This window comes from Ursus arctos, unplaced genomic scaffold (genome assembly GCF_023065955.2).
Source record: "Ursus arctos isolate Adak ecotype North America unplaced genomic scaffold, UrsArc2.0 scaffold_14, whole genome shotgun sequence".
Classification (NCBI taxonomy): Eukaryota; Metazoa; Chordata; class Mammalia; order Carnivora; family Ursidae; genus Ursus; species Ursus arctos.
Window position 1 is genome coordinate 34,326,082 of NW_026622808.1, and position 13,490 is coordinate 34,339,571.

At 48.9% G+C, this 13,490-nt stretch overlaps 1 protein-coding gene across 2 annotated transcripts in view; it reads left to right on the plus strand.

The window, feature by feature from the left end:
* Window positions 1–13,490, plus strand: part of DOCK3 (dedicator of cytokinesis 3) — a 569,026-nt gene that overhangs the window by 530,096 nt on the left and 25,440 nt on the right. For both annotated transcript variants that reach the window (XM_057311740.1, XM_057311742.1), the window contains 4 exons: window positions 4,994–5,054; window positions 5,566–5,659; window positions 7,669–7,817; window positions 12,674–12,760. In XM_057311740.1, coding sequence (XP_057167723.1) covers window positions 4,994–5,054; window positions 5,566–5,659; window positions 7,669–7,817; window positions 12,674–12,760 — 391 coding nt within the window. The remainder of the gene's footprint in view (window positions 1–4,993; window positions 5,055–5,565; window positions 5,660–7,668; window positions 7,818–12,673; window positions 12,761–13,490) is intronic.

Consider the following 13,490-nt stretch of genomic DNA (forward strand, 5'->3'; position numbering starts at 1 on the left):
GTTCTTTTTTTTTTTTAAAGATTTTATTTATTTATTTGACAGAGAGAGAGACAGCCAGCGAGAGGGAACACAGGCAGGGGGAGTGGGAGAGGAAGAAGCAGGCTCCCAGCGGAGGAGCCTGACGTGGGGCTCGATCCCAGGACTCCGGGATCACGCCCTGACCTGAAGGCAGATGCTTAACGACTGAGCCACCCAGGCGCCCCAGGGGGAGGACTGTTCTGGTTTTGGGTGCCATCACCAGTCATTAGGAATCTACTGATGGCCAAGGAGAGAGAGGGAAAGAGCCTTCTCCCAACGGTGGGCCTGGGCTTCCTGGGATCACCCCTAATATGTGCCCCCAGGGGGCATCCCAGGGACATGCAGCCATCTGGCTTTCCATCCAGAAGGGTCAAGGCTCAGAGGAATGGCACAACAGAGCAATGCAGGAAACAACTGTAGGTCCTTTGTGCAGATGTTCCTGAGGGCCATATGGCAGATGGGCAGGGAAATGTCACGTGGTACAGAAGTGGGACCTTGTAGGATTTCCAGTTGGTTTTTCCAGGGACTGGGGACCCTACTTTTCCATGCCTCTATTCTTTGCCTGAAGTCTGTTTATTTCTGTCCCTTGGTCCTGTCCATGAATAGATTAGAGGAAGCAGACTGTGAGCTCAGAGATCTTTATGTTGTGTTCAGTCTGAGAGTTCATGTAAAATTAGTTTTTTCATGAAGTCTTGCCTTCTGTCATATCATGGCTTTTGAATTACTCCCGAAGTGGCAGTGAAACCCCTTTTGCAGGCTTATTCTCTCAGCAGAGTTCTTGGGGTGGCTAAGGGTACCTTTTGGGGGCCTAGAGGAAGGTGATAGGGAATGAGGAAGAATGACAGAGGAAATCCATGGCCAAGCAATAGTTGTCTCTTCTATGGTACAAGATGTGCAAATGGCAAGGGAGAGCACTTGCAAACTATGTATCAGGAAATGAGGGAGTTTGGGCCGCCTCCAGCTGCCGCTGAAGAGAGGGCACTGCTATGCCAAGTCTGTCCAGTGTACTAGCCGGACGTGGAGATGGAATTCCTGAGAGATGGGCTCACATCTTAAGCATACCCTCTTCCTGTAGCACAGTTGGGCTTGTGTGAGTTTCAGCCCATTTTTCCTGAGCCTTAGGAGGTCACAAGTGGCTTTTTGGGGACCCCTTTTAGAATAGTGGACTCCTTTGCTCATGCCACATCCCCAGCCTTCTCTGCACCTGCCATCAGACAGGGAAGAAGGGTGGACAAAATTCTATAACCTCCCTGCACTGAAACGTTTACTAAAAGTCAGCTCTGGGGAGCCTGGGTGGCACAGTCGTTAGGCGTCTGCCTTTGGCTCAGGGCGTGATCCCAGTGTTCTGGGGTCGAGCCCCACATCAGGCTCCTCCGCTAGGAGCCTGCTTCTTCCTCTCCCACTCCCCCTGCTTGTGTTCCCTCTCTCGCTGGCTGTCTCTGTCAAATAAATAAATAAAATCTTTTAAAAAAATAAAATAAAATAAAAGTCAGCTCTATTCACTGTGGCCTGCCAGAAAGAGCTGAAATTAATTTCTTAGCCTAGTTCTAGCTGCCTGTTTGATTTTTGTACCTACCTTTTACAAACAACTCAAACTCATGGCCAAAACCAATCTCATTCTCTTCCATTTCTTGTCTCAAGAATGATTCCTAAAAAACAAAGTTCATACTCTTTCACATGGCATCAAAGCCCCTTCAAAACTGGCCTTTGCCCACATCTCCAGCCCTGTCCCCTGACAGTCCCCACTAGCCATGTGCACACCCTAACCTCCTAGTGTTGCTCTTTGTTAACACGAAAGGAAACACTGCAATGTTTATGACAGCATTTATTTACTAAAAATATACCACATGCTCTGTGCTTTACAAATATTGTCTCTCATCCCATATGCAGCCCTGATGGGTTATCCTTGTTTTGATCAGTGAAGAAACAGCATTGGTAAGAAATGCCATTGCTAGGACCAGAACCCACATCTGACTCAAGAGCCATGTCCTATCCCCTCATTCATGTTGTTACAACTCACATCTTTCCCTTCAGGCTTCTCTACATGCTGTATCCTCCCAAGGGTGGCCTTCCTACCAAGCCCCATCAAGGAGGCTTTCCTAGATAGGAGCTTACCTGGATCTTTGCACGTACTTCTTTCAAAACATCATAGTCACCTTGGATGATCATTTGTCACCTTTCGGACTCATTCAATTGAAGAGAGCGGATCCCTAAGGACAGGGACCTTGTCCTTATCTCCCTGGTCCCCTGCATGGAGTCTTGATGGTCCTGTAGTCCATACTGATTGGTTGGAAGACCATGTAGGAACCAAGGAAGTCTCTTCAACCCCAGTGCAGTTTAGTTCATCAAGAACCTACTAAGAAAATAGTTGTTGACAGTTATTATATATATATATATGTGTATATATATATATATATATATATATATATATATATATATATATATATGGAGATGGAATTCCTGAGAGATGGGCTCACATCTTAAGCATACCCTCTTCCTGTAGCACAGTTGGGCTTGTGTGAGTTTCAGCCCATTTTTCCTGAGCCTTAGGAGGTCACAAGTGGCTTTTTGGGGACCCCTTTTAGAATAGTGGACTCCTTTGCTCATGCCACATCCCCAGCCTTCTCTGCACCTGCCATCAGACAGGGAAGAAGGGTGGACAAAATTCTGTAACCTCCCTGCACTGAAACGTACACACACATATATACACACACACACACACACACACACACACAGATTATACAAACAATTAATATGTTATACTCCAGAATGACCTGAACCTAGAGTGTGAGACTCAGTTTTAGACCAGCATGAACTTCCTCTGAGTACCTCTTCAACATTTGTGTTAATGTCTTCAACTTTTGTGTGAATGATACTCTATATCAGATATAAAGATGCTCACTGGTGGCTTCTGTATTTCCCAGGTGAGGAAGCAGAGCCCCTGGGGGTTGGGGGTGGGGGGAGTGGTTCTTAGTGCCCTGGAACATGCAGGGACAGAGCTAGAGTTGCCAAGCCCTTGGGGATTTAAGCAGAACACTCCACCTGTAAGAGAAGCTGGAGGTTATGGAGCCTTCCTTTCTCAGGCCTCTCCAGTCTCAGTAAGAGCTGCCCTGGCCCTGGTCTAGGTCAGCACAATGGTCACAGCCAGATGCTTCAGAAGCCTCTTAGGAGAGTCTTCCCTATTCATCCTCCAGAGAAAGAGTGCAGGAGAACAATGGCTGCACCCAAGTCAGAGGCTTTAAAAGGTGTCCTCTCTGTTGAGTAGCCACACGGAAGTGATACAAAGCCACACAGAAGAGAAGAGTTAGTTGTCAGCAGTGCATGGGAGAGGCAGTCATAGCGCACAAAGGTTTGTAGGGAATGGCCCTGGTATCAGTGGGTTGAGGCCAGTGTTTTTCTGTTTAATTGACTTGGCAGTAAAACTCTAGTTATGGCCAAACAGAAGGTGATGCCTGGTAAGTGTTTCAGATGCTTTCTAGAAAAAAACAAACCATTTAATGCCAAAGTAGCTAGTTGAGATCTCACTGCCCTCTGTGGGGCCAACTTATTGGAGAGACAGATGCCTCCTGCCACTTTGTGTGTTGCTTGTAACAAGTTGACCATCTGGCCCTCCTCTTGAAAAGTCACAGTGGTTTCCTGTCCCTGATAGCACCAAAAGACAGGTTCTGCAGTGGCATGCTCAGGTCCCCCATGTCTGGCTACAAAGGAACCAAATGTCTATGGGTGACAGGGAAGCCAACCAGGAGGACCTAGGTTCCAAATCCCACAAAGCTGCCAACTCTGATAGTAGCCTTCCAGAGAAGGAAGGCCACTTGACTTTGCGGAATACCGTGAGAGTTGTGTAGATTGATTTTCAATATTCCTTTCTTTCAAAGAAGTCATCTCTCTGGGAGCTGGATTGCAGCTGGGAAGGTGGGGATAACTGAGTTTGTCAAACAATCACCCGGAGGTTCAGTGACTTGGACTAGGGTTCCTGACTCCCAGCTGTGATGTTCCCTACTGAGGTGGAGCAAAGCCAAGACACTCTCTCCGCCTGATCTTAGCGTTCCACAAACCTGCTTATGCAGCCTCTCCCTAACCCACGGCTACACGAGGAACTGTATCTGTATACCGGAGCAGTATGGGGTGCCGCAGAAGGAGGCCCCACAGGCAGATGGGACTCTGACTGGCTGTGTGTATAGGAGACTTCCTGCAGGATTCGCCAATCTGGTTCTCCTTCTCATCTGTCTCCTTGTGCCAAGCCTCTGGTTCTTCCAGAGGAGCTTAGCTTTGATCCCTCTCTCCCTAGGGAAGGATCCATTCTCAGTGTTCCAATTGTTCTGTGTCTCACAGGCCAGCCCTGAAACCCCTCCTACACCCAACCCTGCCCTGCTCAGCTTGGCATGAATGCAGCCCAGCCCTGGCTGAAGCTACCCCTAAGTCAGAAAGAAACACCAAACGTGTGCTTCTCACTAGTGCACAGGAAGGACACCATAGGGAGAAAAGCCAGTGAGGCAGTTAACATGACAACCATGCCATGGTTGCTGTAGCCACAGGGTCCTGAAGCTAGGTCCCTAGAGTAGAGCATCTTGGCTTCTGTTGAACACTATCCTACAAAGGGAACTTTCCCTGTCAGAAAAGCTCTGTGCCTCTCCTTCTGAGGACTTGGGGATTCAACATTCTATCTACTGATACACTCTTCTGTGCTGAGGATACTGGTCGGTGCCGCTTTATGCCCTAATGTACTATCTGAGCTCTACACTCTGCCACCATAACAAGGGGTTCAGTTGAACAGAGACCTTTGAACCCTAGAAGTGGGTCCAAAGCTCAGAGGGAGCTCACTGTACAGACCCCATCTGTGGAAGCATTTTCTGCTGGAGAGCATCCTAATTTCAGGTTTAGTCATACTAATGCCTCTGTGACCCTGGTGTTCTGTGCGTTATCCCAGAGGCAGCACTTCATGCCATGGGACATTCATTTGTGTTCTCCCATCCAGGGACTGCATGAAAGGAGAGGAAACAGAGAATAAGAAGATCGGCTGCACTGTTAACCTGATGGTGAGAGGACATGGGCCCTTCCTCCTATCTGCCCAGTGGAATGGTTTCTGTCCTACACTGCGGTGGGCTTGGCCCTTCTACAGTGGCTCTAAGCCTAAAGGTCTGAGTCAGGATATCAGCTCTGTCACTGGTATCTTGGAGACCTGCACCTTGTCAGTCACATTCCCACTCGGGAAAGGAACAACATGAGCTTCTCTCTTACAGAACTCCACCCTGGCCTCTTGGCAAGGTCCAGTCAACCCTGACAAACCCTAATTCCCAGTCTGCCTTGGTGCTCTTCCTCTTTCTCCCTACTTAGGACTGCCACAGATCTGCCACTGGTTCCACCACACGTGGGGAGCCAGTGTGCCTTCTGGCTGGTCCTTTCTCTTTCCGGTGCTGGGTGCCTCCACGGCCTGCCCTTCTTCTGCGCAGTGCACCAAGGGTTTTGGCCAGCTGCCTGGAGCTCAGGTATGGCCACTACAGATGGAAGCCTCTCTCATCTTGATGTGTGTTTCCTTCTCTCTTACAGAATTTTTACAAATCTGAGATTAACAAAGAAGAGATGTATATCCGCTACATCCATAAGCTTTGTGATATGCATTTGCAGGCTGAAAACTACACAGGTAAGTGGAAGGGGGACAGCCATGCCTCCCCCTGAGGACAGACTGGACAGGAATGCACAGCTGGCAGAAAAAGGCTCTGAGCTGGTGCCTGCCAGATCTTAGCAGAGTGGTGGGGCCTGTGCTGTGCCCCCACCTGACTCCTTTCCCTCAACTCCTTTGTAACATATGGAGGAGAGAAAGCAGGCAGAAATTCCCCTTGTGCCATCATGCCTCTTCTGTCTGAGGCTGTTCTGCTCTCTCCTTGCCTCCTGTCTACCGGCTCTGAGGCCTCAAGGGTGACCTCCAAATTCTGATGAGCATCCTGAGCTCACTGTCACTGTCCATGAGCAGAGCCTTTCTGAAGACCTCCACAGCCAGAGCTAAGTGAGGTCACACCACAGAAATACCTACCTAACTCTGGGACTTCCAGAACTCACTGGCAGAACTGCCTCGCAGCCTAGGCTCTTCCCCCTGCAACTGCACAGCAGCCCCACTTTGAGCTCCCAATGGAGAGTGTGGAGAGTCCAGAGGGTGTTCATCTGGCTTTCTGAGAGGCCAGATGGGGATCCTTTCATTGTATTTACAGTGTAACCTGTTCTAAGGCCTGTTCTCTTTTTTTGAGGGGGCTGGGCAGAGGGAGAGAGAAAGAGAGAATCTTAATCAGACTCCCCACTGAGTGCAGAGCCCAACGCGGGGCTCAGTCTCAAGACCCTGAGATCATGACCTGAGCCGAAATCAAGAGTCAGACGGTTAACTAACTGAGCCGCCCAGTCTCCCCAAGGCCTTTTCTCATAGAACAAATTGAAAAGCATTTCAGCCTGCCTGTCACACCGTTTACTGAGCACCACTCTGAGTCAGGAGGGTATATGCATGCATGTGTCTCCTGCCTGATCCCCTTGTGCCATAGTTGCTAAGCCACGTCTCTGGTGGGGTCAGGAATAACATCTGAAAAGGATATAGTCAGGAAAGAAGAAGATTTCTCCCGGTTTCCTAAGTTCCAGAGGGAGGCCTCAAGTGCTTCAGGGTCTTGTCCCTGGAAAGAAAGGACTTCCGTCCGGATCCAGTAAGAAGGCCTGTGCATCCCTAGGCAGGAAGGTCCGGTGGCCAGAGCACAGGCAGAGAAGCAATGATGAGTAGCCTGGAGAGTGGCTTGCAGGCAGGTGTATTTGGCTAAAACTGGAAGTGGGTTACAGGATCGTTAGAAATGAGATTCTTCACAGTCATGGGGAGCGAACTTGAGTAGGGCCTTGAAGGCCGGGAGAAGCTAGAGCTAATTACCTTGCCAGTAGGAGATGCCCACTAAAAATGAGCAAATAGAACAGGAAACAGTGGTGATTGTAATTCAGTGTGACACATGCCTTAGAATTTAGGGAACCGTAGTATTTAGTTGCTGTTGTTTTATATAACCCTCTCCAACAGTTCCACATGTTGGGTAAGGTGTCCCTGGTCCTCTGCGCTGAGTCCAGCATCAACTTTAGGCTCCTCCAGGAACGGCGCTTCTGGCTGCAGGCCCATCACACAGCGATCACCATTTTTTTACACTCCTCTCTGGTCCTTTCAGAAATTGTAGAGATAAGGGCCATGCTGAGGTCAGAAAATGGTGCTTGGGGCACTAGGACTGGCTTAGGGAGGGCTGAGAGGAGCCTTGGTCAGTGCCCAGCGCCAAGAGCCAGTCTGAGAAGGTTGGCAAGTAAGCTGTAGTCAGTTGACCAGAAAGGAGCCCAAGAACTCTCTGACATGTCAGCATCTCCCAAAGCAAGGCAGCCTGTGTACAAACCCAGGTAACTGGGCCATACTCTATCTGGAGCCCAGCACCGGTGATCAGGCTATGGGAGGAATGTGTCTACGAGGATCTTAGGCCCCTTAATGCTATGGGCAGCCCCTTTATCTCATCTTTGGTATGCAGTGTCCCTGACCTGGGCCGCACGTGCCCTGCCCTAGCATGGTGCTTAGCCTAGTCCCCCGGCACGAGGCGACTCCTGGACCCCTGAGGAGAAGCCCCTGGACCTCCCTATTGCCTGTCCCCACAGAGGCCGCATTCACCCTGCTCCTCTACTGTGAGCTGCTGCAGTGGGAGGAGCGGCCGCTGCGGGAATTTCTCCACTACCCAGCCCAGACAGAGTGGCAGCGGAAAGAGGGGTTGTGCCGCAAGATCATCCACTACTTCAACAAAGGCAAGGTGGGTGTCAGTAGGCAAACCTTTCAGCTCTTCAGCGTCTGCTGAGTGCGTGGCATCGCGACACCATAGGGACGGGCAGAAGCTACAGAGCGTGGCGTGTGGGGCGGTGAGTGGGTGGATGCCGTGTGTGTATTAGCTCTGGAGGCAGCATGATTTTCCTCTGGGGAATAAATATATGACAGTGTAATTCTGTGGCTTGGAAGCCAAGTCCAGACTGAGGGCGTGAGAGACAACCCCACAGACCAGCTTGGCACAACTATACATGCTGACGCTCCTACAGCAGGGGCTCCTGAGCCCCCACTTACATTTATTAGATTTCCCTCAAGAATTGATGTAGCTTTCCTCATCCGCCGTAGAAAATATGAGCTGTGAAAATGAGTGCATTTTAACATTAGTCAAAAGAGGCCTGTCCTGCCTCTAACTGGTACATGTTATCTTGGATTTCCCTCCCTCACAGCACAGACTGGACTTGTCTCACTGGGGTTCTTCCCCATCAAGCTGGAATCTGTGGGATTGGCAGGCACTGTCAGCACTGGTTTAGGCCTCCTGGGGACTTGCCAGCCATCCTGCTCCCATCTCCCAGAGGGCTCCTTTTGGGGCCCTCTGACCACCTACTGTTGGCTGTGGCCCATGTACTGGAAAGGCCGGTTATGTGACTTGTGGATGCTGTTTACTCGTTATTCAGCTTTGAGTAGGCTTTAAAAAGCTGAATTTGGATCACTCAGTGAACTGTCGTGGCTGAACCCCTGACTTGAATGGAAATTGGGGTTTTTTAATAAATTTTTTCATCATTAAAGAGAAAGATTTAAACATTAATGGCTTTTGCCCATAAATCAGATAACATTCATCAGTTTTATATAACATAGGAGAAATCTTTGTCGAAAGCATTCCCCCATGCAGGAAGCTTTCCAAACCCTCAGGAGCTCTCAGGTAACCTACCCCAGAAAGGAGGCCCATGTGCAGAGCTTGGGCAGCCTCGTGTGACTGAGCCACAGTGCCATCCCGAAGCCTCCTCTCCTTGCCAGCCCAGGGCCGGACTTAGGGCCCCACACCAGTACACTTTCAGGCCTGCCTTTCCGGCACCCAGCCCACCCGGAGCTGCCATCTACCCACATGCCCAGCACGCCCTGCCAGGTCAGGAGTGGCATGAGCACGGTGCGAGTGTGCGTGAGTGCTTTTAGTGCAGTAGTTCTCTTTGCTTTCTTGGGCACAAAGTACAGAGTGGAGAGTAAACGCAATCTGATGGAGCCTACCAGTAGTACAGTGGTTCCCCTCTTCACACCACACTGGTGTTTATAAAAGGAGGTTTACAGCTTGGTATAGACAAGAGAATCAAAATGCAAATCCCGCCTGCATATTGTAAATAAGCAGGACAGGGGGAAGGAGCAGAGGCTCCATAGGCCACCTTCAGGAGGCTCTCCCACTTCTTCCAGCAACCCTGTTTTTGCTGTGAGTTGCTGGGAGAGCAGGTTCTGTGCTGAGTGCGGACCACTCAGTGAGCCCCTTCGTAAGCTCATCCTCAAGCAGATAGTTATCAGATTCATCTTCTTGGGTTCATACAGAAGGTCCATCTTCTGTGTTTCTGTGCCTCGGTACCTGATAGAACCAGTGGATAAGGCTAACCAGGTCTTGAAAGCCTTCAAAGTTTTTTTTTTTTATTGACTCCAAAAAAGCAAAACCTGGCTGTTGCAGAAAAAATGTTCCTGTAGGATTCTTGGTGCCAGGATAAAAACTACCTTGGCAGTAGGAGGAGGGCAGAAAAGAAGACTCTGGGGAAGGACACTTAAGGGGTTCTAGCCCTCAGACTGCCAGCACACCCTGCCTCGAAAGACAGGCTCTTTGCTTTTCTTACACACACTCCCAGCCTCTGTTATCTGCCTTGTACAGACAACCCAACGTCCTGTGGTCCCATGTTTATTTCATGAGCACCCAGAAGGATGGAGTCGGAAGTCCAAATCCTGGTCATAGTCTAGCCCAGGGCCATTCTGTCCAGTGGTGAGGCGGTTAACCTAGAAGTCTGCCCCAAGCTGGACTGGGCTCCAGTCCACAGAGGGTCAGCACTCCCAGGCCAGACAAGGAGAGAAGAACACTCAAAGGGTCTGGCAGAGTGGGAGTTGAAAGAAGGAAGGAGAGGTGCGAAGAGGGGAATCGGTCCTCCATCCCAGGGCAGAGGGAGCAAACAGGAAGGGAAGCTGGACAAAGGCCTCTGACCCTCTTTATCTAGCATACAGACCACCAGTACTGGAGCAGCCTTCTCTGTGGAGCTGGGCTTGGGCTCTCCTGACTGAGGGTAACTGTCGCCTATGCTCCTCTGAAGGAACGATGAATCTGTTGCTTCTAATGGGCTGTGTGTAAACAGAAGTACAAAGACTACCAGTCTGGAGTCCCCGGCCTTCGCCTTCCCTTCCAGTTTGATTAGAATGAGCCCTAAGTCAGTGTAACATTGGTGCCGTCCCTGTCAGAGGGACCACAAGGATGTGTAAAAACACCCATCCGCCAGAGCTGGTGGAAATAATCGGATTTCAGACATCGGTAAGGAGTTTTAGAGTTGGCTTGCCGCCTGCCAGAAGGAAGGAGACCAAGAGGAAAGCTATAGTGGGGCTGCAGTGTATCTGCAGCACATCCCTTACCTGTGTTGAGAGGCACCTCTCAAAGCCCCCAGACCCACCATGTTCCGGCACAGTCCCCTCAGGCTGGCAGAGTGTCTTCAGACTTGGCTCTGACTCACTCTAAAGATAATTGAGGGGTAGGTGGGAGGAGGGCTTGGAGCAAGAGGGCAAATTACACAAATTAGGGCAGAAATGCCAACAAGGCAGATGAGCATTGATCCCAGTAGGGGAGAAGACCTGCTTTACTGGGAGCTACCGTCAGCAGACTGAGTGCCTTTAGCCTCACGTGGGACCCTCATCACCTAAATGAGCAGTTCCCCCACAGAGCGCTCTCGGCAAGTTGGCCAGAAGTCTGTGCATGGCTCAGTTGCTTAGCCAGCCCCATGGAACTGCCTGCCAGGCAGACCCTGCAGCAGATCCTTGGCTGAAACCTGCCCAAGTGGCGCTTGGAGCCAGAAAGAGGGCTGACATGTCCGCCTTGAAAGATGCAGTATGGGAGTGTAAGAGGTTTTCTAGCCCACTAAGGCAGAGGCATTGTATTAACTCAGGGAGCCAGAGTCTATTTAAAAATTCCCTTTGGTTTGTTTTAATATTTTTAATTGGTCCTGCAGTTTGAATCCATATGGCATTAATTCTTTCAAGGGATAGAAATAATATGTTCTTTTTGAGAAACACAGTCCCAAATGACATAGTGTTGTCTTCCCTGATGCTATTTCAAATATTATTTTTTAAATGTAGTTCTTATTATTTAAACATTCGTATTGAAATATGACTGGGTGAAATTATATGATGTCTGAGATCTGTTTCAAAACCTCTGCAGGGCAATATGTAGTAGGGGCATAAATGCTACAAGCCTGGCAATGAGCTGGGCATTGTTGAGGCTTGGTGATGGGTACCTAGGGTTTCATTCTTCTATTTTTCTATATGTTTAAAATGTCTTATAATAAGAAATTTTAATTAGCATTTAGAAGTTGGGGAGAAGAGCCTAGCTGAAATATCAAGTAAACCAATGATTCCCAATCTAACAAAACAAAGAAAGCACTGTATTAAAAAGCAGAGGAAATGGGCAGTCTGGCCCTCAGTAAAGGCCCCTTAAGCCCTCCTCAGGTGCCTGTTATGTGGGCCTGTCACCACAGCAAGGGCCACACCACAGAGGCAGCCTGGGATCTAGGATGGATCATCTGAAGCCTTCTTTAAGACTGGAATATTTCTAGAAAGGATATTGTCAGGCCCACTACTAAGCGTTTGGGTAGCCACTTCCTGCTTGGCTTCCATACTGTTTCTGAGCTTCAGTGATCTTAATTTAATAGTCATTGTTTCCACCCAAGTTTCCATTGACAGATGAATAGATAAAGAAGAAGTGATACATATATACAATGGAATGTTACTCAACCATCGAAAAGAATGAAATCTTGCTGTTTGCAACAACATGGATGGAGCCAGAGGGTATCATGCTAAGTGAAATAAATCAGTCAAAGAAAGACAAATACCATATGATTTAACCCACATGTAGAATTTAAGAAACAAAACAAATGATTAAAGGGAAGAAAAGAGAGAAACCAAGAAACAGGCTCTTAACTATAGAGAACCAACTGATGGTTACCAGAGGGGAGGGGGTGGGGGAGGGGTGACATAGGGGATGGAGCTGAAGGAAGGCACTTGCTGTGATGAGCACTGGGTGTTGTATGGAAGTGTTGAATCACTATATTGTACACCAGAATGTAATACTACGCTGTATGTTACCTAACTGGGATTTAAATAAAAGCTTAAAAAATAATAAAAGTCATTGTTACCTTCATTAGCTTATTCAATAAATCTTTATTGAGTACCCGCTCATGCCTGGCGCTGCTCTAGGCTATGAGTATAAAGTAAATAAACAGGGTTCCTGCCTTCGTGTAGTTTATCATCTAATCGAGACTAATACAACAAAAAAGTGAATACTTTTTTAAGATAACCGGAGAGTAACGAAACAGGGAATGGGTGGGGAAGTTCCTATCCTTGATGAGGTGGTCAGGGGAAGGCCTCTTGGAGGTGGAGACAGTTGAGGAGAAACCTGAAAGCTACACCTTGAGCTAGAAAGCCACAGCACTGTGTGTTGTGCCCCACAGACTCATCTTGAGTGGATGTTCTTTGTGACAGATGAGCTGCAGGGGGCCTTTGGTTATGCCCTCTGATGTGTTCCCTGTGAGCTGGGGCTATTCTGAGGATGCCTGAGATGCTGAAGCCTTGTCTTTCTTTCTGATACAGAGCTGGGAGTTTGGGATCCCATTGTGCAGGGAGCTGGCATGTCAGTACGAGAGCCTCTACGATTATCAGAGCCTCAGCTGGATTCGGGTGAGCTTTGTCCCTTCCCCTGTCCCAACCTTGACTGGAGGTGCTCGCACTTTCCTGGCATCCGTTTGTGAGTGAACACTCACTGCGGGCCTAGCCCTTGTTTAAGTACTGTGGACAGTACAGGAGAAGCAGAGGCCAGGGTTCCTGCCCTCAAGATACTTGCAGTCTGACTGGGGAAACTAAAACACACATCTGATAAACGATGATATGATCCAGACCCCAAGAGCCACTGGTGCTCAGGGAAGGGAGAAGCAGCGGATGCAGGCTAAGACGGGGGCGGGGGGGGGGGGGTTCAAGGAGGAGGCAGCAGCTCAACTGCACGAAGAAGCTTTTCCTAAATGATTTTGTTCAGGTATGCTTCATCTGAAAACTTTGTAAGATCTTTCCATGCTTTAGCTTGTGGTCACTTTCAAGCACCTTGTTCTTACTCCCTTCTTTGATGCAAAATATTCAAAAATTAAGTGAAATGTCCCATAGACTTTGAAGGTCTCCACCAAATTTTCCTAGGTGCTGGTGCTGGGTTCTGAGTCATAGTAGCTACAGACTTTATTAGCAAAGAGAAGTCAGCAGTCTCCCTCTCCTCTTCCACCCAGTCAGTGTGGCTATGTTCCCTGCTCCAGATGGGGATTTGGGTGTACAGAATAGATGTGGATCTCTAGAAGTAGCTTATTGACTGGTCTTTGAAGGCCACTGCTCCCCAGCAGGCTGGCTTGATTGAGTGAATTAGAGC